The 27,028-nt window shown below is 37.7% G+C and overlaps 2 protein-coding genes across 4 annotated transcripts in view; one reads left to right on the plus strand and one right to left on the minus strand.

The window, feature by feature from the left end:
* Positions 1-8,425, plus strand: part of LOC109047029 (bone morphogenetic protein receptor type-1A-like) — a 25,943-nt gene extending 17,518 nt beyond the window's left edge. The window contains exons 4-13 of the mRNA XM_042768850.1: positions 570-735; positions 2,672-2,774; positions 2,871-2,967; positions 3,578-3,668; positions 3,998-4,136; positions 4,223-4,415; positions 4,521-4,818; positions 4,906-5,080; positions 5,564-5,695; positions 5,831-8,425. Coding sequence (XP_042624784.1) covers positions 570-735; positions 2,672-2,774; positions 2,871-2,967; positions 3,578-3,668; positions 3,998-4,136; positions 4,223-4,415; positions 4,521-4,818; positions 4,906-5,080; positions 5,564-5,695; positions 5,831-5,956 — 1,520 coding nt within the window. The 3' untranslated portion in view covers positions 5,957-8,425. The remainder of the gene's footprint in view (positions 1-569; positions 736-2,671; positions 2,775-2,870; positions 2,968-3,577; positions 3,669-3,997; positions 4,137-4,222; positions 4,416-4,520; positions 4,819-4,905; positions 5,081-5,563; positions 5,696-5,830) is intronic.
* Positions 7,117-22,817, minus strand: LOC109046768 (multimerin-2-like). Of its 3 annotated transcripts, XM_019064573.2 has the most exons (8): positions 22,390-22,817; positions 17,039-17,161; positions 16,727-16,833; positions 13,874-13,957; positions 13,117-13,299; positions 11,157-11,593; positions 9,560-11,069; positions 7,117-8,873 (listed from the first exon to the last, which is right to left on the minus strand). In XM_019064573.2, the coding sequence occupies exons 1-8, from the start codon at positions 22,725-22,727 to the stop codon at positions 8,470-8,472; spliced, it is 3,186 nt and encodes a 1,061-aa protein (XP_018920118.2). In that variant the 5' UTR covers positions 22,728-22,817; the 3' UTR covers positions 7,117-8,469. The 3 variants fall into 3 exon arrangements, with proteins under 3 accessions (XP_018920118.2, XP_042624783.1, XP_042624782.1); XM_042768849.1 differs by lacking the exons at positions 16,727-16,833; positions 17,039-17,161; positions 22,390-22,817 and adding exons at positions 14,322-14,428; positions 14,634-14,830 and having other exon boundaries at positions 13,874-13,951; XM_042768848.1 differs by lacking the exons at positions 16,727-16,833; positions 17,039-17,161; positions 22,390-22,817 and adding exons at positions 14,322-14,428; positions 14,634-14,830.
* Positions 22,818-27,028: the final 4,211 nt, after the last annotated feature.

The raw sequence follows: 27,028 nt of genomic DNA on the forward strand, positions 1-27,028 counted from the left end.
GAAAAAACACAACTTGCGAGCTTTTAAGCTATAATTGTCATAGATCTACACTAATGTTCAAAGTTTGGGGTCTGTAAGATTTTATTTTTTTTTTTTTAGGTTTTTGAAAGAATTCTCTTCTGCCCTGCAGGCTGCATTCATTTGATTAAAAGTTCAGTTAAAAGGAAAGTTGTGAAATACAATTACAATTTAAAATAATTGCATCATTACTTCAGTCTTCAGTGTCACACATTTCAGAAATCATTCAAATATGCTAATTTGCTGCTCAAGAAACATTTCTTATTAACATAAAAAATAAAAAAAAACTTGCACAGCCTAATATTTTTGTGGAAAACTTTATAATTTTTAGGATTATCTGATGAATGTCAAAGGAACAGATTTTTAACAAATCTATATGTTTTGAAATGATGTACATGTCTTTACTGTCACTTTTGATCAATTTAATGCATTCCTGCTGAATAAAAGTATTAATTTATTTTTAGATAATGTTCCTGACCCCAAACTTTTGAACATTTTGTGTGTCTGCTCACCTGGCCTGCCATTGATTGTTAGTGTCTTGTCACTTACAGCAGGTCAGAATCCTGACCATGTGCTACAGGGCACTGGAGTGAAGCCTGGCTCAGACTCCAGAAGGCCCGGGGACGACTCTACTGTGGCACCAGAAGATGCTGCTCGCTTCCTCAGCTGCTACTGCTCAGGGCACTGCCCTGATGACGCCAAGAACAACACCTGCAAGTTAGTGTCATAAGACATGCCACATTTTAAGTGATTATTGGACATGTTTGTGTTTTATGTATTTAAATTAGAGGTCGACTGATAGTGGTTTTGCTGATACCGATAGCTAGGTTTGACCACACTGTCCGATACCGATTAATTAACCAATACTAAACAAAAACTAAAATTGTGCTTGATTTAAAAAAAAAAAAAAAAAAAAAAAAAAAAAAAAAAACCTTACTAAATCATACTACTAGTAGTAATAATAATAAAAGTAATAATAATAGTAATAGTAAATGTTGAAATTACCACAAAATCCATTTTATTTTTTCCTAAATTCTGTTATTTCCGTTTGAATTTTTCTAGATTCAGTTTTTTCCGTTTTAATTTTTCTCCACTTAATAGTTAAAGTTTATTAATGAAAAAGCAAGTCTAATTAAAACCATGAAACTTATACATTTTCACATCAATTTAATAAAGGTTTAACAAAAATTACGTTTAGGGCCCTATGAAATGGTTAATTTTTTCTCACCATATTTTTTTTTGTTGTTACCAAACTCTGTGTTTTAGCATGTCTAATTATATGAATGCATAAAACAACTGAATTTATTCATTTTTTTTCTTAAAGAAGCGTTATGATTTTTTTCCCCCTCAAATATTCAGTGTTGTGTATTAAATTTTTCTGGTTATCAAATCAAGGAATGAAACATTCATTTAATTTATCTTTTAATTGCTGAAAATTAAGCAAACTTTTTTTGGCAAACAAAGGGGATTTACTATTAAAATTAAAACATGGAAGAAATGTTGTGTGATTATTCCTTAAAAATTAAATTTTGTCTCATTTTAGTAGTAGTAGTAGGCTATGTACATTCTACTGAAAAATAGACCGGACTTTTATTTAGATGGGTTGCTGTGAATACCTTTACAGTTCTGTGTATTTGATATGAGGCTAGTTTTACTCAAATCAAATGGTCAGAAGCTGAAATCACCGCGAGCGTCACACGTGCTTCAGTATAAATGAAACCTCGCGTCTGCGCCATTTGAGTCATGCAGAACATGCAGGATTCATATTTAAATCGACTTTTAAGGCTTAATAGTTACAGATACTAATCCATATCACGATTTGATTTAAGTGTAGTGACCTACTTTTGATTAATTAATTAAAAATTTGACCAATCCCCCATGACATTCCGTGTTAAACTGTCAATTCTGTTTTTATGACAGGATTCCGTCTGCATTTTCCGCATCACAGAAATCACAGGGCACTACAGTTATACCAGCACAATGTATACTCTAACACTTTAACTGCTTCTATTCTTGAACACTTAATGATTATCTAATCAAAATAAAAGAGCAGCGATGAGTTTAGGAGAACTCACTGGTAACACACACACTCCGGATGTGTCGTGTTCAACTTGAGCAGCGGTTTAAAACAGTTTATTTATTCACTGAACAGACACAAGTTTACTTCAAGAATGAACAATGAAGCATAGATAAGTTTGAAGTTCAATGTTTAAAAAAACGGAGCAAATGGAAAGAGCGATCTATATTATAGATCTATAAATGACGCATACAGACTTTATTAGAGCCACAGAAAGTCAAATGTTTCAATGAAAATGCTCAATATACAATTCATTATGTACATTAACAATGATTATAACGTAATTTAATGGGAAAACTTTGTTGAACTCTGTTCAGCGCGCAGCGTCACACGTCTAAACAAATAGCACATGCTTTCAATGTACCGCTCTCGCACTGTATAATGAAAACAGACCCTTCTCAGCCGCTCCAGCAACAGACACAACCCGGAAAACTATCGGCATGGTTTTTTCCGATAACCGATTGTTCCAGCAATCAACTACCGGTGCCGATTAATCTGCAAAACCGATACATCGGTCGACCTCTAATTTAAATAAATAAATAAATAAGTAGATTGCTTTACTTTAAAACATTACAGGACAAATGGGCAGTGCTTCGCCATCATTGAAGAAGATGAAAATGCAGACGTGATCTTAAGCTCAGGCTGTATGAAATATGAGGGCTCCCACTTTCAGTGCAAGGTAAGGAAAGTTGTTTCTTGTAAAGGTTTTACGCTTTGACATCACATGTAATACAATATCAGACTTTCTAAGTTTGACTTGTTTGATTATTCACAGGATTCACAATTTGCACAGGCCCGCCGAAACATCGAATGCTGCCAATTTGACTTTTGTAATCGAGACCTAAAGCCAGAGTTACCACCTCGAGACACCGGTATGCTTCAGTACTAACTGCCTGACAAATATTACACATGATATAATATACAAAATAAACATAATCTAGCTAGCTAAAATAGATTGCATTGAAATTTTTAAGAATGGCTTGTCTGGGACAAAACAATTAGTAATGTGTTGTTGTTGTTGTTTTTTTTTAGGATATTAATACTTTCATTCAGCAAGAATGCATTAAATGACAGTAAAGACATTTAAATTGTTTCAAAAATACCAAAAAAAAAAAAAATACAAATACTAATACTTTGAACTTTCAGTTCATCATAGAATCATGAAAAGAATATAATGGTTTCCACTAAAATATTAAGCAGCACAGCTGTTTGGATTATTATTATTATTATTATTATTATTATTAACATTGATGATAATAAGAAATGTTTCTTGAGCACCAGATCAGTATATTGAAATGATTTCTGTAGGATCACGTGACACTGATGACTGGAGTAATGGCTGCTGAAAATTCAACTTTTAAAATTATTCCATATTATTTTGAAATGTATAAAATTTGCCAAACTTAAAAATTGACTAGGCCTGTTTATTGAGCCCTGGCTTATTTAATGCCGTAATAATGGTTTCTCTTGATCTCTTTACAGAACCACCAGACCCTCACTGGCTGGCCTTACTCATTTCAGTGACTGTGTGCTTCTGCACCCTCTTCTGTGTCACTGTCATCTGTTATTACAGGTGAGATAGTCACCGCACTGAAGCAGCAAAACACTGAAACTCTTACATATAATAGCCGTTTGTGACATGCCCATTCTTCCTGCATCAGTGAACTGTAATTGTAATGCTTGATGTGTTTTTGCAAAGCACCTTTGAAAACACATGCCACCCACATCATGGCCTGTTGTTGTCAAAATAGAAACACTTCTGTTATTGCAAGTAGGTGCAAGACTACGAATACCTTGTCTTGGGTACACAACTATGGAAAAGTTTGCCTTACAACAAATTAACTTTTTAGTGTCTGTTTACTGAGCTGTAAAAAAAGATGTTGTTTTTGACTGTGTCCTCAGGTATAAGTGGCAGACAGAGAGGCAGCGCTACCACAGAGACCTGGAGCAGGACAAGGCTTTTATCCCAGCAGGAGAATCTCTGAAAGATCTCATCAACCAGTCTCAAACCTCAGGCAGTGGCTCTGGGCTCCCCCTACTGGTGAGAAATCAGAAATGCAGACTGTAGGAGCTTTGTAGGACTGCTGGAGCTCATTTTTTCACTGTGTTTCTGTTCACTTTTTACAGGTGCAGCGCACCATTGCGAAGCAGATCCAGACAGTGCGTCTTATTGGAAAAGGCAGGTATGGAGAAGTGTGGCTCGGCCGGTGGAGAGGGGAGAAGGTAGCAGTGAAAGTGTTCTTCACTCGAGAGGAGGCCAGCTGGTTCAGAGAGACGGAGATCTACCAAACCGTGCTCATGAGACACGAGAACATACTAGGTACACTTCATGTCTTTCAAGATTATCTGGTTTTTGTGGAGCGCTTGTAATTGTATATCAGTTCCATGTTTTCCCATGTAACGCAACTCTTCGATCTGTCCAAAGGCTTCATTGCTGCAGACATAAATGGCACTGGAGCCTCTACACAGCTGTACCTGATCACAGACTACCATGAGAACGGATCTCTGTATGACTATTTGAAGTTCACCACTCTGGACACACAGACCCTTCTCAAACTGGCCTACTCTGCAGCCTGTGGCTTGTGTCACCTGCACACAGAGATCTACGGCACACAGGGAAAGCCAGCCATCGCTCACAGAGACCTGAAGAGCAAGAACATCCTCATAAAGAAGAACGGCACCTGTTGCATCGCTGACCTCGGGCTTGCTGTGAAGTTCAACAGGTGCTTCATCATGGTTATTTTAAAAGCTTGTTTTTTAAATGGTTTGTTCAGTCATTTTGAGGAAGTAACATTTTTTCTTTGTCTCAGTGACACAAATGAAGTGGACATCCCACTGAGCACACGTATGGGCACCCGACGCTATATGGCTCCAGAGGTCCTGAATGAGACTCTGAATAAGAATCACTTTCAGGCCTACATCATGGCGGACATCTACAGCTATGGGCTGGTTATATGGGAAATGGCCAGACGCTGTGTCACTGGAGGTATTCATAAAACTAATTCACTGGCAAATCTTTCTTTTGTTTTGCTTTATACACCTGTTAAGAGTTTATTCTTACCCAAGCCATCATTTTACAATCAGCATGAAATGGAAATTCAACCTATAAAGGTTCTAAAATACATCTTGATGTACTTCATTTCATACTATTTAATTTTTTTTGATCTTTCAGACCAATTATTTTGTCTCCATAAGCCCTGCCCCTTTCTTATAACCAACTGCAAGCTAGCATTCAGAACTGCCTCCATCCAATCAACAACTGATGGAAAGAACCAAGTCCCGCCCTAAATTTTTTTCTTTTTGATAATTTTTTCTCAGATTTCTGTTACAATACAGAAGAAAAGATCTGTTACTACTTCCCATTACATTGCAACTTTAAGTATTTTGATCCAAAATGATCTCAAATGAAAACTTCCTGTTGTGGATGCTTGCAGAATTTAAACTATTATTAATTAATGAATTGTTTTCGGTATCGTTGAGGACTATCAGGTACCATATTATGAGATGGTGCCATCAGATCCGTCTTATGAGGATATGCTGGAGGTTGTGTGTGTCAAAGGACTGCGGCCCACTGTATCCAACAGATGGAACAGTGATGAGGTGAGTCATCCAGCAGATGGCAGTATATTTGCAGAATGTTTACAGATTTAGTTAGTATTTGTAGCTTTGCATTGAAGCTTGAGTGATAAATACATACAAAAGAAAAATGTATTTGAAAAGAGTTTGTCTCCCCAGTGTTTGAGGGCCATGTTAAAGCTGATGTCAGAATGCTGGGCTCATAATCCTGCATCACGCCTGACCATCCTACGAGTCAAGAAGACTTTAGCAAAAATGGTGGAATCTCAAGACATTAAAATCTGATCTGCGGAGTGGCTTTTATTTCATCGTTGACATCATTGTCCCTTTCACAGAGGAGGAGAGTCGTGATAGTGACATCTAACACAACTATAAAATATAACAAGCTCTCTCTTTCTCTGCCGGATCAGACAATGGTGCCTTTTGCTGCTTTCTGTGAAAGCTGTATCATTGCAAACTTGGATAAGAGGATTACTGCAACAGACTGAAACAGTAGAGTGGGAAAGATTGATGTAAACCTCACTGCCTTAAAATACACTCAAGATATTCTGCATTGATTCTGGGATAAACTTCCAGCCATATTGATGAAATGCTGTTGACTTCTCATGGAATCTGTGTAAAGTGTACTGTGATTAATATATGATGTGTAATATATTATAGTACTAGATGAACTGGCAACAGAGCAAAATAATATGTTATCAATATAACCTCGTCCAGTTAAGAGCTTGACCTGATGTGTGGCATTTAAAAATCATAATTTAACTATACAGAAGTTCTTCTCTCGTCCCCCACAAGGTTAGAGGTAAAGAGATGCATGCTGCTTTTTCAGTAGATGCAGTTTGATTTTTCACACGTGTCAAAATGATTGTTGCATAAACCATATATTGTTTGCTTTTTTAAAGCATCCTATTTTTAACATCCTCAAAATAGAAAACATTCCCAGTGCATTCTTTCACTAAGCCTTTGAACATGTATTTTCATAAAGTGAACCAGCTGTCGATACATCTCATTTTAATTAGAAAAGAAAACTCTTCATACTGACAGGCGTTTACAGTCGAGTGGGTCTCCTGTTAGCAGCGATTTGGCAGCGATTTGTCTTTAACTGCAGTCAGTGTGAACACTCCATCAAAGTTGCCAAACTCAGTGCAGTGTTTGTTGGGGGATAGGTTGATACATTTATGAGTTCACTTCATTTAGAGATGCTGGGTCATTTTTTACAGATTACTATGAATTGGACTTTCGAGGATTTGGTGATATTCTGATCATATGTCCTTGCCAATATTATGAATCATGTGTTTGAACTGTGTTTGTTTGTGAGGTAGCTGAAGGTGAATGGTACGACTGTAACATATGTTAGTCATCAGTGCTTAAGATTTCAGTAAGGGCTGCCAAAATACAGTATTGGTAACCGGTATAATCCAAAACACACATTGTTGCATAACTTGTTTACAGAACTCCCATGCAAATTTAATTTTGTTATTCTTTAGAAAGTGCATTGTTGTATTCTAGAATACTTGTTTATTATTCTCAGTGCCATTGAAAAGACCAATTTAATTTGCAAACATGAAAGAAAACAATTCACAATAGTTCTTTACACCAATATCTGGACTCTTAGAGACAGGAACAGTGACTATACAATGCTTTGATAATATCAGTGCCAGACTAAGGTGCTTTGTCACAATACTTCCGGAACAGTATGCTCTGAAATGCCAAAAGGGCATCTTGATTAAAACAATATACCAAGGTTACACACATGCTTACAAAAGTATTTAAAATATTTGGAAAATAAATATTAGATATATTAAAGGAAGCCTTATCTCACCTCAGAGTGGGTAACTTCCGCATACAGCACAATATGCTACAAAAACACTAGATTTGGTGTATATGAGAATATTTGTATACATTTGCATCTTACTATACAAGAAATCTGTGAGATTGATAATCTATATCAAATGTTTTATGTGGCTAAAAGAGATTTTCAAACGGACCATTAAGTTAGTTTTTGACTGCAGTAAAGAAAGAGGGAATCATCTTGTGGCTATTCCAGTGTTTCTGAGGAGCATTTACCAGTTGAAGAATCTCATCTTTTTCATCTCAATAATTTTGTCTGCATTTTTCCAAATACTAAATTTTGCATCCATCCCCTATGTCTTCTGTCCTGCATCCAAAAACTGAGAATGCACCTCTTAACTGTAATCTGAGTTATGATGTATGTTGATAAGACGTGTTTTACCATACTGTATATATGCCTGTAGATATTTCGATGTGCTCTCCCAGAGTATCACCCAGCCCATCTCTATGTAATATATTAAACAACCTGTCTAATTTGGAAAAAGTTTTTTTTTTCAGCCCCATTTTTAAAAGGCTTATGAGTAGGCCTCATATTCTACAAAATTTGTCCATGTAATCTTTAAAAAATATAATTTTAGTATACAACTTTTTTTGTTGTTTGTTTTGTTTCTTTGTTTTTTGGTGAGTGTTGTTTCTCTTTGTTGTTTTAACTGGAAACGCACAATATCTTAAAATTTAAGGAATATCATGTAAATGTCACATTGAAGCCAAATGTAAGACTTTTGATAGTCCACCAGGTAGGGACACATCATCTAAACCTTGCTTCTTGAAAACAGTGCTCAGTGTCTCAATAACCTGTCACAGTTACTAACAACATAAGCTGTTATTTTAGTCTTTCAGATCCTGAAAGAGAAATTTAAGTGGTGGGCATTACAAGAAAAAAAAAAAGATTTTCTTTTTTTTCACCATCTCACAGTCTTCTAACACCTTTAGATTGTTGCATGTTCTCAGGTGGTCTGCAGCATTAGTAGTCCAGCAAACGTGTTATCTTGTGGGTTGTTGCGCTCTATAGTTCCCTGCACCAGCTCTAGACGGAGTTCCTCTCCTTGCTCCATCTGCAGGATGCAAACACGTGTTGCAGGTGCACCCAACTTCCTCGGGTTCTGCCGCAAGGAGGCAGCTACCTCTCCACCTCTCTTTAATTGAGCCAGAGATGCGCCTGGTCCAAAGTCCAGTGTCACCACAAAGAGGTAAGCACCAGAAGTAGGAGCACGAAATATGCCTGTTTTTGGCGAGTATAACTCTCCATGATTTAGGGTCACGCTTTCAAAAAGTATTGTGCCAGATCCATTAGTACCTTCAGTAGTGCTGGCCAGGAACATAATTGGACTATCTGGGAGCTGACGAAGCACTGTTTGAAATCAAATGATAATGATAAGGTATTAAAATATGAGTGCTCAGAGGAAAGAAAAAGGGATATAATGCAATCACAATTGACTTCTACTGGAGGTGCTCTTGTCATGTAAATGTCAGCTAACATTTATTCTAGGTTCAATGTGAAGAACATTTTATCATTATGTTTAATGACATAACATTATCTGCATTATTTCTGTCTAGAAAATGTTATATTTAGTTAATATAGAAAGGCTCTCATTAGGAAAGTTTTTAGCTGTGTAAACAAAGAGCTTATTCAGGGATTGAAAATTACACAAATGTTAAATTCTTGTTTGAAAGTACTAACAAACATGGAACCCTGCACATGACATGGAGGATGAAGAATTTGTTCCCACAACCTATTAATCTGGATCCATGTTTGAATTAATTCCCCCATTTTAGCTCAATTATGGCCATGTGTTGTACTAATTTTCCCCCTTGTTTTAATTTAAATCATAGCCACGATTTAACTAAAAGTTGTGGGAATAAATTCAATAGAATGAATATTAAAATAATTTTGATGTGCCCATTTTTTAATAGAGAAAGCCCTGTAAGTGGCAGAATGAATTCACAGTGTAATTCAAGAAAAATAGATATATTAATAAGTGTGGTGAGTAGTTTTGCAAGGTACTATATGTTTAATTCACCTTAATATCTCCTTACCTGCGGACTCCAGTGATGCATCCCTCCTGCTGCGGTAATTCACTCGAACAGCTCTGTTATCTGCTCTCTTCTTTTGTTTCCGGTTTTGTTGTTTTGCTTCCTTTCTCTTCATCAATGCTGACAATTTATTCAAATCCACAGACACCTCAGAGCCAGTAAATCCCTCTGTATTACTGAAAATGCTGTTAAAAACTCCAAGGTGGTTCTCCAGGTCCTTACGCACAGCATCCACCTCGGACTGCAGTTTCACCTCCACACCACCAGAGGCAGAAATTTTAGTGCAGTTGCAGCAAGAAGGACAGCGGTGTTCCTCAAGCTTTTTAATGTGAGCTTCAAGTTCTTTCACCAATTTCTCTAAAGTCCAGAAGTCATTATCAGAGTACTCTGGCAGTTCCTCAGACAAGTCAAACCTTTCATCCCCACGTCTACTTTGGGTGCCCACCGAGACCCAGTCTGAAAGCACTGAGGGCTCATCTGCTGCCGCCACCTGATGTGGAGCAGAGTTCAGCATTGAGGCCAAGCTGCGACTGTGTCCATTGATCTGCTCTTGCATATCTCTGATGCGTTTCCTCAATTCTGGAATAGAGAAACTTGTTTTGTCCTCACGAGACGCCATAAACTCCAACACCTCTTCCGCCAGCAAAATCTCCAGTACTTCTGAGTGACGAATAGTGTCCTGAAGCAAGGTGTTGAAAATGCTATGTAGTTGCTGGATCTTCTTGACCTCGGTCCTGTTCTGCTCCTGAAGTGTTTGGATGTCCTGCTGGCTCCCCAGGAGAGAGGCCTGGAGCTGGCTCACATTGTGCTGTAACATTCTGCTCTTTTCCTGTTCAAAAGCAAGGGATTTTTGCACATTTAGTAGCCCTAGTTTCAGATCTTCGACGGATGGAATCCAAGCACCACTGTCCCGATTGTCCAACATCTCCTGTGTCTTACTCTCACGGGCCAACTTATTTTCATCCGCTATCTTCATCACGTTAGCTACAGTTTGTTCCATTTGGGTCACAGATGCTCCAAGAGCAATACAGTCACAATCCCCACTTGCCAAACTTATATTCTTGTAGAACTCTTCATAGAGATGGTCAACATCAGTCTCCGTCTCCTGCATGGTGCTTTGGAGAACAGTGATGTTGCTGCTCAGCTCATTAATGCGGTCAAGAACTGCTACCTTGGCTGCCTCCACCTCTAAACCGGTCTCCATAAACTGAACCTGGCTGTTCCGGCCAGTCTGGACTATTTTCTGGTCCAGATCTCGCCAACCATTCTGAAGGTCCTTAATGTTTTCAGTCACTTGTTCTTGGCCTTCGATCAAGCCACTAAGTCTCACTGTGTTGTTGATGACTTTGTTGTCCAGACGTGTGATGGCCTCCCAAACAGCTGTGCTCTCATAAGACTGACTCTGTGCAGGATCGGTTTTCTTTTCATGCCAAATCTTCTGGAGTTCCTTGTCCAGCCTCTCTTGTTCCTGGCGCACTTCAGACATTGATGTGTTCAGAGAGTGGAGATTCACCTAAAGCAATATACACAAATTTAGTACAATAGTTCTTAATGAATAAAAGTTACTTGAGGCTGGTTGAAGTTGAGTCAAAATTCTCACCTGTAACATCTTTTGGTTACGCTTAATTTTGACATCCATGTCTGTCTTGAAATTCGTCATGTTGTAGTGCATCATGGTTTGCTGTGCGTGGAGCCTTGCTTCTACCTCACTGCGGTGATCGCGAATCTGAGCTTTCACCTCCTCCAGCTTCTGGAAACTCTCCCTCAACTCTGCCTCAACAGCCTCCTGTGGATTGTGCTCCTCACCACCAACCTCTAGAGGCTCAGCGACCCTCCCCTGCCCCTGCTCATGTCGGAGTTGGTCCATGTCCCGCTGCAAACCCTGCATCTCCTGAAAAAGCCGTTCCAGGGTTAGATTGAAATTCTCCAACACAGGTTGAAGTTGAGACATCACAGCCTCTTTCAAGATTGGTAGGAGCCCATGGTAAAGGTAAGGTATTTCAGGGTGAGGAACACTTTCATTTACAGCATGAGGATCTGGAAAAAAAAAAGATGGACATTGTGACGGAACTAAGCATGCTAGACATGTGAACTTTGAATTGGCCTTGTTTAGAAAGAATCTTAAAATAGATGTGTTCTCATCGGACATCAGATTCTATGAACATTCAAAGCAACTTACAAAGAGGGGAATCCCAGCAACAATAATGTTTTGGAGGATAATAACCACATTGCCAAAAAATAGAAATTTGATTCTATTGTCATTCTTGGATAATAATTTTCCCTGTGGTACTGTTTGTCCTCTCTGACTGTGCTGCTCATAAGGAAACATCGATATCATGTTGGAAAGATTTATATCTCTGTTTCCAGCTCAGCATGGGCCATTCAACTGACCTTTTAACCTTTTAACTGACCCATCAACAGCCCACAGTCTTTCACATCCCCTGCGTTGTAAGAGATTGTAAGAGATGTTTTGTTACATTTTTGTGCACAAATTTTAGTTATGAGATTAAAGCAAGAAGAGATGTGTACATGTACAAGTCCCCTGCTGGGAACCTGAATATCGAGGTCATGTGCTGTTTTTATTCTTTTTATTCACATGTCAAACGCTGTCTGGAAAAGCTTCAGAATTTATGCTACTGCCATTTTTTTTCCTGTGTTGTAAAGACTAATGTATATGATTGAGTGTGTTTTATTACACTGACAACATTGTTTTTACTCGTTGAACCACATTTCATACAGACACAAAAGCTCTGCCTACCCAGAACAACGGTAACAAAAAGAAAATTCTCTATTCAGACTTCAAATTTTTTTCTTTCTTTTTGGAATCCTCTGTGAGAGAATAAACTTTTAAAAAAGGCTCTCAAGCGTTATGTGACAAATGGGTCTTTACATCAATATGGCTCCAGCTGTTCAAAGTTTTCTCAGTGTCGTGTGTGCCTGGATTCAATCTATATCTGAACCTCATTTCCATAGACCATTACATCACACGCACAACCATACAATGTACGGGATTTTTTTCCCAGGGAAAGAGAGGATATCCTGTGTAGGAACTAGTAATGAGAAGAGACAGTAAGAAGTTGTCATAGCAAAGGAATGGAGGTTTTCGCCCAGTCTGCAGCATTATTTACTGTTCTGTTAATCCGGCATCCTTTGGACAGAAGGATGTAAGAGAGACTGGCTCTGGCCGAGACAGACAGAATAATATCCCTATAATATCTCTGACAATGCATATTACTACCAAAGGAAGTGTTTTCAGCAGTGTTTGTATGTACAAGAGAGTGGGAAGAGAGACCTGTTGAATGGATTACTTCAAAATCATAACCTTCTGAAAAATGTTCAGTTTATTTAAAATCTACAGGTTGGAAAGTCTGAGTTGCAAAAACGCAAGAAGAAGACTGTAAAAGAGGACTAATGAGAGTTTGAGTTTATTTGTTGTATAAACGCAAGAAGAAGACTGTGAGGGATGATTAGTTGGGTTAGTTAATTTATTTTTTTGTTGTCTAATGTCAGCCTCTGCAGTTTTATTTTGCTAGTTGTTTTGCATATAAAATTTAACATACCTCTCCTCTCAAAGTGCTGATTGTTTTGTTGGTCATGGACCGATTGAGGACTGTGCTCATAGTCATCGATGGGCTCTGCTGCAGTTTGATTCTCTACATCTGGTTGTTGAGTTTCATAGAATGGACCGCCGAACATTTGGTAATCACTCTGCTCTATGTTCTCCTGAGTTAGTTTTTTATATCCTAAGAAAAGAGAAGAAAAATGTTACGTGACATTTTGGTTGTACTGACTGATGATGCCTTTGCCATCATGCAGGTCTTCTTATTTTGTTACTCACAGCACAAATGAATTTCCAAGTTTGCATCCAAAGCCTTTGTTTTTGTCCCAACAACTAGCTCGAAGGATTATTTTTAGAGCTGTGGATTTAACGGCCTCCTTGTGCTATTATTCTAGCGTGCTCCAGTGCATGTGTATTTACCCAAGACTGAATTGTTTTGTCCATGCTCGGACTGAAGCACAGTCATACACGTTAACACCCTGTGTGGGCTTGCCCATTGCCTTCAGAATGCTCATACGCCCTTTTCCGTCCTCCCTTTTGGGCAATAACATTCCCATAGCCAGCTAATATTTGCACAAACACACTTTTGTCACTTCCTCAGTTTGTTTCAGCAGTCAGGCCAGTGACACAGGTATATACTCATGCATGGCTAGAATGCTGTAGTGTATTAACCATGCTTTAATTAAAGATCATTCAATTACAGATTGAAAAAATGTAGATCTTTAACTAATTTAAAGAGGAGTTTTTACACCACATACGTCTGTCTGTTGCTTCATGTCTCTCTGGATGTTCAGTGCCTGCCATGGTGGGGTCTTCAGATTCAGAGACATGGCCATCTGTGACTGACAGAGCACAGTGAAAACAGAGAGAAAGTAATGTTGACCGGTTAAGCCATTCTTATGTTTTCATGAACATATGGCACCTCACCATTTAAAAGCACCTTTTACACAAGCCATTTTACATGTAAGACAATCTGGTCCAATTTAGAGTAGAGGGGGAAGTTTATATACTTTTGTCCAAGCAGTGTATTCAGATATCTAATGTTGTTAAATCTATACAAGAGAGGAGTAACACCATGATCAAACTTTTCTCACAGTTATTAAAGTTTATCACTGACTTATGAAGCAAGTCAGGCGTGATATTGCATGCACTTGTTCTTGGTTCTAGCATCACTTTAAGCACTGTTGTGTCAAAGTTCACCAGTACCTGTCTCCTCACAGTTTTCCCCAGCATGCCCAGGGCAACATCGCCACTGCAGTGCAGTGTAGATATTCTCCTTCTGCCTGTACACTGGCCGAGTGGACAGCTTGTACCTGCATACAAATAAAGGGATTTGATTAAGTCATGCTACACAAAGCTGTGCACTTTTCAGATGAAGTTTTATGTTAAAATACCTATTCTATTCTAACTTAATATTCAGAGGCAACAAGTTAGTCATTTGTATGTAGATTTGTATGTCTAGTGGCAGAGAATCTACATTTCACCTATTTCACTTTTAAGATATGATGTATCACTTACATGACTAGCTGGCAGTCTGGGGTGCCGATAGGACAGGGACTCAGGGACTTGACGATGTACTTCTCAGTTCCACAGTATACTGCCACAGTAACGGCACGCTTGTGAACAAACGCACACCAATTCCTGGAAGGGAGAGTGAACGTTATACAACTCAGTACGTCTACTCTGTACTTAGGAAACATTGCAAGTATTCAGTTTGGTCAAGGCCAGCAACAGCAACATTAAGAGCAAACATACTGGGATTCCTGCACTAATGCTATACATCAAGAAAGCTTTTCACAATATAAATAGTTTACACAGGGTTATTATTGAGAGTTTCCTCTGCATATAAAAGTTCTGTGACTATACTATACAAAGCACATGAACATTTAATAAGGCAAGCCCTGAGGCAGTTTATGATTGGTTGTTTGTTGCTAAACAATTAGACATTACTTCCTCACACACTGTAAACATTTGTAGATAACCTCTTTTTAGGGTTAAAAGTGGTGCTAAACACCATTCAAAATTACAAGCTTGAAATGTTGAAATGGTTCCAATCATATGTGTATGCAGAATTTTCAGATCCATTTGAGCATTGTTGAAACATTTGAACTTTTGCAACTGTATATATATGTATGTATGTATGTATATGTATGTATATATATATATATATATATATATATATAATTTAAATTAGGAGCTCCATTAGAAGATAAACAAAAAGCAAGGGTGATTGCTCCACACAAAGGTCAAAGAAGGTCTGTACCACACAAGTTTAGAGAGGTTGGTTATATACACTGATTGAGGGTGGCTTACCAGAAAGACAAACAAACTGAGATTTCACTGAGTTCAGCTGTGAGGTCCTTAGGTCACCGCAGAGCTGATGATGATTAGCTACAGTTATTTTACTGTTTTTTTTATCATTAGAGCTGATCTTTGACACAAGTCTTTATTACTGATGATGAGTAAACCGGTAACCTCTGAGCAGAGATCAGGTTTGTTGAAATTAAAGGCTGGACAGACAAGGCTCTGTGTGCAATTGTTGTTTAAACTTGCTCAATCCTCTTCATGTATGATTCATAGTCCACAAGCAAGACAGGTCAAAACCTCCCTGCCCAATCCCCTCCATTTCCGAGTTGTGAATTGTTTTGGGTGTAATTGTTCAGTCTTTGGTCAATGGTAAATGTGTTCGGTATGAGCTTGAGAATGAGAAACTCTGTATTTGTCTCTCCATTAATCCAACATGAATGTATAAGGCAGATCTGGTAAAACTTTTCGAAATATTTTTCTGACTAAATGACTTGGAATACGCGAGATGGAGTTTTTAATTTGTGTACCGTATCTAAACCCACAGGCCATGACACATCCAACATAGCCAAGTGAATCAGTCAAGCAAAGTTGCACTTTGGTTATAAGCCAAAACACAACACAAACATACTACTTCCAACACTATTGATCCTTGTGATGGTAACATGAAGAGATGCAAGTAACAGACTATTTATGTAATACCTATTAATGTAATACCCATTAATATGATTAGTATACCTTAATACATTTTAAATCATTAGACTATGAAACTTACAGCATGACTTATTCTAGAGAGCTTTAAGCAAGGTCTGAGCTGACAAAATACAGCTTTATACTATACATGCCACAGTTAGTCTTACATGAAGGTCTTTAGTACTTCAAATAAAACTGTGACAAAAAAAAAAAAACCTCACATTTTCAGTATACAAAGGGTAACAGTAAGACAAATCATCCAAGTGGTGATTCTTGTGCAACATTTGTGCAACACAAGATTTCTGGAAATGCACACTAACTTTTTACACAAGCCATTTTACATGTAAGACATCTGGTCCAATTTAGAGTAGAGGGGGAAGTTTATATACTTTTGTCCAAAGCAGTGTATTCAGATATCTAATGTTTGTTAAATCTATACAAGAGAGGTAACACCTGTTCAAACTTTTGGAAACATACAGTGTAAGAATCAAACTTTTCTCACAGTTATTAAAGTTTATCACTGACTTATGAAGCAAGTCAGGCGTGATATTGCATGCACTTGTTCTTGGTTCTAGCATCACTTTAAGCACTGTTGTGTCAAAGTTCACCAGTACCTGTCTCCTCACAGTTTTCCCCAGCATGCCCAGGGCAACATCGCCACTGCAGTGCAGTGTAGATATTCTCCTTCTGCCTGTACACTGGCCGAGTGGACAGCTTGTACCTGCATACAAATAAAGGGATTTGATTAAGTCATGCTACACAAAGCTGTGCACTTTTCAGATGAAGTTTTATGTTAAAATACCTATTCTATTCTAACTTAATATTCAGAGGCAACAAGTTAGTCATTTGTATGTAGATTTGTATGTCTAGTGGCAGAGAATCTACATTTCACCTATTTCACTTTTAAGATATGATGTATCACTTACATGACTAGCTGGCAGTCTGGGGTGCCGATAGGACAGGGACTCAGGGACTTGACGATGTACTTCTCAGTTCCACAGTATACTGCCACAGTAACGGCACGCTTGTGAACAAACGCACACCAATTCCTGGAAGGGAGAGTGAACGTTAGCCATACAACTCAGTACGTCTACTCTGTAGTTAGGAAACATTGCAAGTATTCAGTTTGGTCAAGGCCAGCAACAGCAACATTAAGAGCAAACATACTGGGATTCCTGCACTAATGCTATACATCAAGAAAGCTTTTCACAATATAAATAGTTTACACAGGGTTATTATTGAGAGTTTCCCTCTGCATATAAAAGTTCTGTGACTATACTATACAAAGCACATGAACATTTAATAAGGCAAGCCCTGAGGCAGTTTATGATTGGTTGTTTGTTGCTAAACAATTAGACATTACTTCCTCACACACTGTAAACATTTGTAGATAACCTCTTTTTAGGGTTAAAAGTGGTGCTAAACACCATTCAAAATTACAAGCTTGAAATGTTGAAATGGTTCCAATCATATGTGTATGCAGAATTTTCAGATCCATTTGAGCATTGTTGAAACATTTTGAACTTTTGCAACTGTATATGTATGTATGTATGTATGTATGTATATATATATATATATATATATATATATATATATATATATAAATTAGGAGCTCCATTAGAAGATAAATTAAGCAAGGGTGATTGCTCCACACAAATCATAGAATATATACCACACAATATAGAGATATACATACACTGATGATGGCTACCAGAAAGACAAAACATATATATTTCACTAGTTCAGCTGTGAGGTCCTTAGGTCACCGCAGAGCTGATGATGACATATATATACATACTACTACTAGCTACAGTTATTTTACTGTTCTTTGACACAAGTCTTTATTACTGATGATGAGTAAACCGGTAACCTCTGAGCAGAGATCAGGTTTGTTGAAATTAAAGGCTGGACAGACAAGGCTCTGTGTGCAATTGGTTATTTAAACTTGCTCAATCCTCTTCATGTATGATTCATAGTCCACAAGCAAGACAGGTCAAAACCTCCCTGCCCAATCCCCTCCATTTCCGAGTTGTGAATTGTTTTGGGTGTAATTGTTCAGTCTTTGGTCAATGGTAAATGTGTTCGGTATGAGCTTGAGAATGAGAAACTCTGTATTTGTCTCTCCATTAATCCAACATGAATGTATAAGGCAGATCTGGTAAACTTTTCGAAAGAATTTTTCTGACTAAATGACTTGGAATACGCGAGATGGAGTTTTTAATTTGTGTACCGTATCTAAACCCACAGGCCATGACACATCCAACATAGCCAAGTGAATCAGTCAAGCAAAGTTGCACTTTGGTTATAAGCCAAAACACAACACAAACATACTACTTCCAACACTATTGATCCTTGTGATGGTAACATGAAGAGATGCAAGTAACAGCACTATTTATGTACGATTAGTAATACCTTAATACATTTTAAATCATTAGACTATGAAACTTACAGCATGACTTATTCTAGAGAGCTTTAAGCAAGGTCTGAGCTGACAAAATACAGCTTTATACTATACATGCCACAGTTAGTCTTACATGAAGGTCTTTAGTACTTCAAATAAAACTGTGACAAAAAAAAAAAAACCTCACATTTTCAGTATACAAAGGGTAACAGTAAGACAAATCATCCAAGTGGTGATTCTTGTGCAACAGTTGTGCAACACAAGATTTCTGGAAATGCACACTAACTGAAAATGTCAAACAGCAGGGAATAGTATTGCAGATGTAAAGGCATTTGTCTCTGTTGTTAGAGTAAAAACAAGGCGCATTTCGAGCATTACTTGGTCATTCCTCTGACATTATATTTGTCTTTTTAACTAAGCTGACTGTGATGTGCTCATTGATTAATCGGATCTGAAGGTAAAGGGATTAAAGATCTCACGCACGTGAATCATTATCGGTTACATGCCTGTGATTTTGCTTTATTCTGGGGCAGACTGGGATTAACGGATTAAAGGATGGTGCACAACAGACTTCCTTCTCGCTGCCTTCATCTCTGGTTTACGTTATCTTCTGAAACCCTAAGAAGAGGTTAAATTGAGCTTAAATTGAAATTTATTTAATGTATGATCTAGTTGGGTACACAGTACACACATTCTCTCTCCATTAAATGAGTGTACTTGTTCAAAAAACTACAATTTCACTGCATCACAGTTTTCTTGGTTGACAAAAAGTTTTTACCATTGGGTTAAAAGTGTACTGGACTAACACATTCTACAACTTTATATACTTCAGTGATGTTTGCACATTACGTATGCTCATATACAACAGCTAATTTTTCCTAATCAGCACCTTTTCAGGCTTAAATCAGACTTTATGTCACTTCCTGCCATAAAATTCTATGGATGGGCATCTCTGTAAGCACATTGCTTTTCCTCTTGCTTTTTGACGATTAGTGTCCCCTCACAGGAAGGAAGTGTCTGACACTCTGTCCCTCCTGCAAACTTCCCTCATCCTGGGATCCTTACACAACGAAAATACCCACGGACTTCCATGCATACAGACTCACATGACCTCTAACCTTTTAGCCCCTTTGTTTCATAGTTTCCCTTGGTCCTGTGTCATTTTCCAGAGAGTGTACTGAAAAAAATCTTTCTCTTAATCAGTATTTTGATCTTGTTTTTAATATCTAAACATTCTTAAGACAATATATATATATTTACTTAAGAAGCTAAACTGAACAAGATATCACTTACTTTCAGATAGTGTACACTACTGTTTAAAAGTTTGAGGTCAGTAAGATTTTTCATGTTTTTAAAAGAAGTCTCTTATGCTCACCAAGGCTGCAAAACAGTTGTGAAATATTATTACAATTTAAAATAACTGTTTTCTATTTTAATATTCATTAAAATGTAATAAATTAATCATTACTCCAGTCTTCAGTGTCACTTGATCCCCCAAAAATCATTCTAACAGTCTTTTTGGTGCTACAAAGAATTTTGTATTATCAATCTTAAAAACAGCATTTATTTGAATTAAAAAAAAAATATATATATATATAGCATTATGGATGTCTTTAATGTCACTTTTGACCAATTTATGACATCCATGCTGAAAAAAAAGTATTAATTTCTTAACCAAAAAAAAAAAAATCTTACTGACCTAAAAAATTTGAATGGTAGTGTAGTGGATCTTGAATGAAGTCTATTTTTCTTCCCACATTGTAAAACAGTGAACATCGCAAGACATAACATGTATACAAATGCCTGTTACAAATCAAAGAGCTTTGAAAAGTTGCTTTGATGTTTTTAACAGCAGACATGTATCCTACTGTATACAGAGTTGAAATATTAAGGCTGAATATTCATGGTTTTGTTTGACTTTATATCCTCTATACAGGTTTCTCATTGCCTCTCACTGTTTTACAGCAGCTGCAATAGATAAAACATCCATGTCATTCTATTGATTCTAATCCAAGAAAGAAAACTCATGATAAGCAAGTGAAGTGGGATTTGAGCACAGAAGGAAACAAGGCTTTTGGACAGACAGACCTCTGTTGAGACTGGTTAAGACCCAAGAAAATAAACTGTAGGCAATACTTTTTTAGGGCCAAAACATAAGCTATAGCTGCTTCCTGAGATGGACCCAGGATGAAAACAGATTAACTAAAACCACATCAGAGAAAGATTGTGTGAGAGGATTTGGAAACTGAATACACAGGCATGGAGGTCAGATTCTGATGAATTCAGGAGATTTCAATGACAAAAGATGTGTGTCTTGATTATTTGACTTTGGCTAAACAAGGTTTTGTTTCTTGAGAACATGTAATTTGTTTTGACATTTGATTTGTTGTGATATTCAAGCAGCTGTTTTTGGTTCAGAAAGCTTGAGAAACTTTGTGAAGTGAAATTTCTATTTCAGTTATTTCCCACAATTTTTATTTAACTTTCCACAAAAGTACAAAACATTCCCTCTGTTACCATGATCAGTGATATTTTCCTCCTTGTCCATAAGTACTCTAGCTTCCTCCAATTTTGTGCACCTGGGCATCAAACCCTCTCTTTGTTGCTCTGTCTTTCTTTCTAACTATTCAGAGCTGTCCATGCGTGCCAAGATATCACATCTCTAAAAAAAAAAAGATTATTTTCTTTCATCCACTGCCCAAGACCTCCCCTAAAGCCCACCTGGAATTTACAGTAACAAACCTTTTATGTTACCGTTTAAATAAACATCAAAATATTAAAGACAAGTTACCATTACAAAATAAATGGAAGCATTGCCATTTCAAATGCAGTTGATTATTAATAACCATCTGTACATAACTAATGTTTTATGTATAATAATGTTTAAACATACTGAAAATATGCATATTTAATTAAAAACCACACCTACAAAAGTTAAATTCATTTGAATTTATTCCTTTAAAAAATTGAATTCTGTAATTATTAAATTACTGTACTATATTTGCTACCTCGAGTCAAATTAAATCCCAATTCGGTACTCGCATGAATTGGATTTTGATTCTCGGCAATTGGCAATTCTCGGTCCAGTTCTGAATGGGACTGGAATGGGATTTTAATCATACCCAAACCAAATGTTCTTCCTTTAATCACAGTGAAAACATATTAAATACAAGGACTGTAGGAGATGGTGTTATCAGAGAATCAAGCCTGCTGCCAAACAATTTGGGTATTTGTGTTGATGTGAAGAGTGACCCAGCTTATTGTGCAAAGATTAAACCGAGTCTAATCTCAAAGTGCAGGAAACATTCAGCTCCTATGTGCTCCAGGTAATTAGGCTGAATTATATGGATTACCCAGAGTTAAGAGAAAACATATGGACACTCTTGACACTTTGAGGAGACGTGGGGTCATAGGACACCTTTAAGTACAGAATTTTCTTAGTGACAGGTACTTCCCAATGTTTGCTGAAATGCTTTTCCTGTGTTTGGTTTCCACATCAGTCAAATGCTGATTGTAACAGAGATGGAGTAGATAATAAACTTGAGGAAGTGATGGAGAGGAACCCAACTTTACTTTGTTTTTACAGCAACTGTTGCACAAGCTCCTCTGCTTCAGCCTCATGTGGCATATTTTTGGAAAGAGATTAATTCTTTTATTCAGCTAGGATGTATTAAACTAAAGATAAATAATGAGCTCTAAAACCATGCAAACCATGCACGTTTTTTATAACATGCATGTAATGAGCCAGATTAATAGGATAATTACCTGGGATAACCCCATTTTCAGCTAAAACCTGCATTTTTGTACAGTGTGGTCATGATTTTGTGTTTGAATCAAATGAAGCAAGAAGAATGAATGAGGAACAGCAACACTTACCCAGTGCGAAGTAAAGAACCCTTGGTCTCAATTGCACCTGATGGGTCCTCTGTTCCCTTCGGCATGTCTGGAGAAAGATGTCCATGAGTGGGATCATGGTGTCCATGACCAAGTCGATGATGGACAGATGCATAGACATCAGGGCTCTGCCTGTTTAGTCCTTGACCATGATGAGGTGCTCCAGACCCAACCAGTGGAACTCTATGGTCCCATCCACGACCATCAGACATGTCCTTCAGCTCGTCCTCCTCTTCTACCTCTGGGTCTCTGGCTCTGACCTCACATCGTGCTGCGAGAAGCAGCCCCTGCAGTAGCACAACCAACCTCAGCACCACCATATCTGTGTGCTCCTCAAAATGCACAGGAACTGCTACAAACACGAAAGAACAAGATGTTGTAAAGCTGTTGCTCTCTGGTGCTTTATGGAAACTCTCCGCCCCCCCATCTCAAAAAGTATCCTCTCCCTCCCTCCTCCTGTCAGTCCACTCCCCTCCGTTCCCTGTGTCCCCCACCTCTATCTAATCCCCTCCCTCATCTTAATAGTTTCAAAGACCTCCAACAATCCTCGGAAATGACACCCCCCACCCCCCCAACACACACACCCCTACCTATGTATAGCTTATTCCCCGTGGAAATGTTGTGGAGCCTGGAACAATGAGCTCCCAGGCTTTACATGCTCAGAGGTGCTGGACAAACACACTTGACTGTATGAGTGAGGAAGCAGTTTATTTCTCTTGGCTGATCACCAGAAATTTTACACTCTTATCGCCTCTTACTGCTCTAGTCTCCACTCGACACTAAGTAGCTCAGGAAATTAATGTTAAAGCTGAATTTAAGTGTATTATTAGAAGATAAAAGGACAACCATTGAAAAAAGTACTCCGTTTATATAAGTATCAAATAGCTTGAAGGGATAATTTAGCATAAATATGAAAATTCTGTCATAGACATTGTTCAAAAATTTTTGTTTTAAATGAATGCTATTCTTACGAATTTTCTAATAATCAAAGAATCCTGGAAAAAAATTTATCATAATTTCCACAAAAATATTAAACAGCAGTTTTCCACATCGATAATAATAAGAAATGTTTCTTCAGCACCAAATCTGCATATTAAAATTATTTCTGAAGGATCATGTGGAAATGAAGACAAATTCAGCTTTGCTATCACATGAATAAATTTTATTTTAAAATATATTAATTTTAATAATACTTCACAATACTGCTGTTTTTACTGAATTTTACTTAAAGTCTACAGACACCAGTTATGATACTGTCATGATGATTTTGCATCATTTTTGAAGCTTGAAACCCCCATGCCCATAGAAACACAGAAACAATGGCTTAAATCTTTAAAGAAAGTCATAAAGGTTTGGAACAGTGTTTTTGACTGAACTGTCCCTTTAAAAGATATAAATAGCTGGGAGGACCTTAGCTGGCAGCAGTATGTGAGAAAACATGGATTTGTGACGTTTATTGTTTGGTCAAAGGATGAGTCAGTTTCTCTGCTTTACTATACTTACAGAAACAGATGTTTTAGTGGTTTTGTACAAACAATGATCGAATATTGTGTCTAGAGCTCATTGTGAAGAAAGACTTTTATACCACAGGGTTTTTCTGTAGTAAACTGTGAATCTCTACCAACCTGTTAGCAAAAATAAATAAATAAATAAAAAGCACAACCATTTAAACTTTTTGAGCAGTCTGGGGGGGAATACAGCCATTTGTGTGTTAATTTACTGTTCAAATATGAGCTCATAAATAGAGATTGTATTGCTGAAAATTACACAATAATTAAGCCTCATGCAGGACATTTACTTAAAGTCACCATTAGATGTCAGTGCTGTAAAACAAAAGTGAAAGCAGATACAGCACGTTGATTGGTGGGAATGCATTGCTGATGAGCGAATTGCCATTCAGGCACCTTTATGTCACACACAAGTTAACGGTAGAACTAACCAAGTGAATATTTAATGACTTCGATATTGAAGTGAAGTGACATGACGTGTAGTCAAGTATGATGACTCATACTTGGAAATTGTGCATTTGTGCATTGTGTACCCATCCAAGGGCACACACACACACACTGTGAACACACCCGGAGCAGTGGGCAGCCATACTGCTGCGTCACCCGGGGAGTAGTTGGGGGTTCGGTGCCTCAGTCGTGGTATTGAGGGTGGAAGAGAGCGCTGGTAATTCACTCCCCGCTACTGACAATTCCTGCCAGACCTGAGACTCAAACACCGCAACCTTTGGGTTACAAGTCAGACTCTCTAACCATTAGGCCGCAACTGCCCCATATTATGTAGTATAGTACAGCCTTTCAAAATCATCTGAAAAATAATAGTTAATATAACCATATAAACACCAAAATAATCCTGTGGATTTGTGACTTTCCTGTTGTTGTTCAAAGTTCAAATAGCTTAAGATTTCAAGGTCATTAAATTCATGCATACTAGCAGGATTTAAAAGTACTCAAATGTATTCAAAGTACTCTGTTTCCAGTACTTTTGATTAACTGCATCCCAGTGGTTCCCACCTAGAGTTATAAAAAGTTGGGCTTGAAAACATTTTTCTCTACAAAAGGGGGGAGGGGGGGTCTGGCAGACAAGTTTGGGAACCACTGGTGTATACTAACACTGCTGTTGCCTCACAGTTAGAGGAAAGAGTAAAGTGAAGGCATATACTGTGGATCATAGCACTTTGATCTCTCGATTGGAACACCACGTTGGAGTCCGAGGGATGGCCCTTTGTGGTATAAAGGGTTAGTTCATCAAGAAATGAAAATTTGCCCATGAATTACTCACCCTCAAGGCATCCAAAGGTGTATATGACTTAATTCTTTCAGAAGAATCCTGTCGGAGTTATAATAAAACACCAGCCTCATACGTCATCAGCCTGGAGCTGCTTCTGTGTACAACTGTTGGCGCAGGCTAGATTAAATTGATTATTACATTAACAATATGGATATTTTTCTTACAAAAACACATCAGTTCGCTACAGGAGGCCTTTGTTCACCCCCCGGAGCCGTGTGAGACACTTTCTTTATGGATGGGAGCTTTTTATTTCACTTCTTTTGGACTGGTGCACTGAAACACCCGCTGACTGCCATTAAACAGCTTGAAAGATCAAATACAATTTTTAAATTAACTTCGAATGGATTCGTCTGAAAGAAGTCAAGTCAAGTCACCTTTATTTATATAGCGCTTTATACAAAACAGATTGTGTCAAAGCAACTGAACAACATTAATTAGGAAAACTGTCAATAATGCATAATGACAGTTAAAGGCAGTTCATCATTGAATTCAGTGATGTCATCATTCAGCTCAGTTCAGTTTAAATAGTATCTGTGCAATCATTTGCAATCAAGGCAACGATATCGCTGTAAATGAAGTGTCCCCAACTAAGCAAGCCAGAGGCAACAGCTGCAAGGAGCCAAAACTCCATCAATGACAGAATGGAGAAAAAACCTTGAGAGAAACCAGGCTCAGTCGGGGGGTCATTTCTTCTCTGACCAGACGAAACCTGCAGTTCAATTCCAGGCTGCAGCAAAGTCAGATTGTGCAGAAGAATCATCTGTTTCCTGTGGTCTTGTCCCGGTGGTCGTCTGAGACAAAGTCTTTACAGGGTATCTGGGGCTCATCTAGTTGTCCAGGTGTACGCTATCTTTCAGGAAAGAAGAAAGTCATACAGTATACACCTAGCATGCCTTGAGGGTGAGTAATTTATGGGCTAATTTTCATTTTTGGGTGAACTAACCCTTGAAGTCCTATTTAACACAAAGAAGCTTTAAATTTGGTTGAATGTCTGTCGACTTCAGCTCCACTTACCTGTGGAGTTCCTCAAGGGTCTTTTGTTTTAATTGTATATGCTCCCTTTAGGATCCATTTTTAGAAAACATTGTTTCTTTTCATTGTTATGCTGATGACACATCGATTTATATGTCATTTCAAAAGAATGACAAAATTGACAATAACTTTTTTATCTCTGCTTTTGGACTGCCTAAAGGACATAAAAAGCTGGATGGCCATACATTTTCTGAAATGTAATGACAATAAAACAGAGATTATTTTATTTGGACAAACTGAAAATTTGGCCTCTTTAAATCTAAATATGGGTCCACTTTCTGTGTACAACAAAGCAGTTGTAAAATATTTAGGCGTATCGTTCAACAGAGTACTCAAATTTGATGCTTGTGCTTTTTTAATCTGATACTTATATCTTAAATTAAGATTTTTCTTTGTTTTAACAACCTTAAGAAACTCATCCAAGCCTTCATTTTTTCGTAACTCGATTATTGTAATACTATATATATATAGGAGTTAGCCAGACAGCTTTGGCGCGTTTGCAGGCAGTTCAAAATGCGGCAGCTAGGCTGCTGACAGGTACACGCAAGCATGAGCACATTACACCAATTTTGCCTTTTCTCCAGTGGTTGCCGGTTCGTTTCTGTATAGAATACAAACTCTTTAGTGTTTGTTTTTAAATCCTTAAACGGTTTGACTCCAACATATCTTGATGCTTTAGTGAAATGTCAAACATCTGCTAGATTCTTGAGGTCTTCTGATCAGCAACTTTTAGCAATTCTCAGATCTAGATTTTAACTTAGGGGTGATTGTGCCTTTTCGGTTGTTGCCCCGA

Source organism: Cyprinus carpio, chromosome A13 (assembly GCF_018340385.1).
Source record: "Cyprinus carpio isolate SPL01 chromosome A13, ASM1834038v1, whole genome shotgun sequence".
NCBI lineage: Eukaryota > Metazoa > Chordata > Actinopteri > Cypriniformes > Cyprinidae > Cyprinus > Cyprinus carpio.

Excerpts from the sequence above, each read along its gene's own strand:
- LOC109046768 (XM_019064573.2), bottom strand. The coding sequence starts at position 22,727 with ATGGTGGTGCTGAGGTTGGTTGTGCTACTGCAGGGGCTGCTTCTCGCA. Across the intron at positions 13,300-13,873 it reads ACATGAAGCAACAGACAGAC|GATATAAAAAACTAACTCAG; the intron begins GTATGTGGTGTA and ends CTCTTTTCTTAG. Across the intron at positions 11,594-13,116 it reads TCAGCACTTTGAGAGGAGAG|ATCCTCATGCTGTAAATGAA; the intron begins GTATGTTAAATT and ends TTTTTTTTCCAG.